This window comes from Austrofundulus limnaeus, unplaced genomic scaffold (assembly GCF_001266775.1).
Source record: "Austrofundulus limnaeus strain Quisiro unplaced genomic scaffold, Austrofundulus_limnaeus-1.0 Scaffold3846, whole genome shotgun sequence".
Lineage (NCBI taxonomy): Eukaryota > Metazoa > Chordata > Actinopteri > Cyprinodontiformes > Rivulidae > Austrofundulus > Austrofundulus limnaeus.
Window position 1 is genome coordinate 1 of NW_013956248.1, and position 548 is coordinate 548.

The window sequence follows — 548 nt, forward strand, 5'->3', positions numbered from 1 at the left end:
GTTTTTCAGGTTTGTTACCAATGTGCCCATGGTTCAAACTGCCTGATAAGTTTGGAATACTTGGTAAATTTTGAACTTTTCTGTTTTTCTCGACTCATACTTGCTGTGATAAGCTGTTACACAAACATATTGCTTTTTACACAAATGTTATGCAACATATGTTCTGACCCCATACTACAGCGCCAGTCTAGCATATTCAGCTGAAAGTTTTGCTAAATGTTTACAAAAATAAAACAGAAATGAAAAGTCCAATAAAATGAACATTATGGCCTCAGTTTATTTTTTAAATGTTGGGTAATGTGAATAATCAGTGGTGTCCAGGGTTTGTTTTAACGTTCAAATTTCCTTAGTTTCACCAGGAATGCTGAAAAAAATACATATATATTAGATTTTACAACTAATGTCCAATAATAAAAAAAATCAGACTAAATGTGTACCAAGATCTTACCAGTGTGATTAAGCTGTTCAGGATGAGGTCTGGCGATGTAGGGAATACTTCTGAAGCTTGGTCCAACATCATCATCTGAAATGGGAACAGACATTTCAGT

At 34.1% G+C, this 548-nt stretch overlaps 1 protein-coding gene across 1 annotated transcript in view; it reads right to left on the reverse strand.

Moving 5' to 3' along the window:
• Positions 1-257: 257 nt before the first annotated feature.
• Positions 258-548, reverse strand: part of LOC106512008 (tRNA (adenine(58)-N(1))-methyltransferase, mitochondrial) — a gene marked incomplete at its 5' end in the record, with an annotated part of 1871 nt that continues 1580 nt past the window's right edge. The window contains 2 exon segments of the mRNA XM_014000713.1: positions 258-364; positions 449-523. Of these exon segments, the coding sequence (XP_013856167.1) occupies positions 330-364; positions 449-523 (110 nt within the window).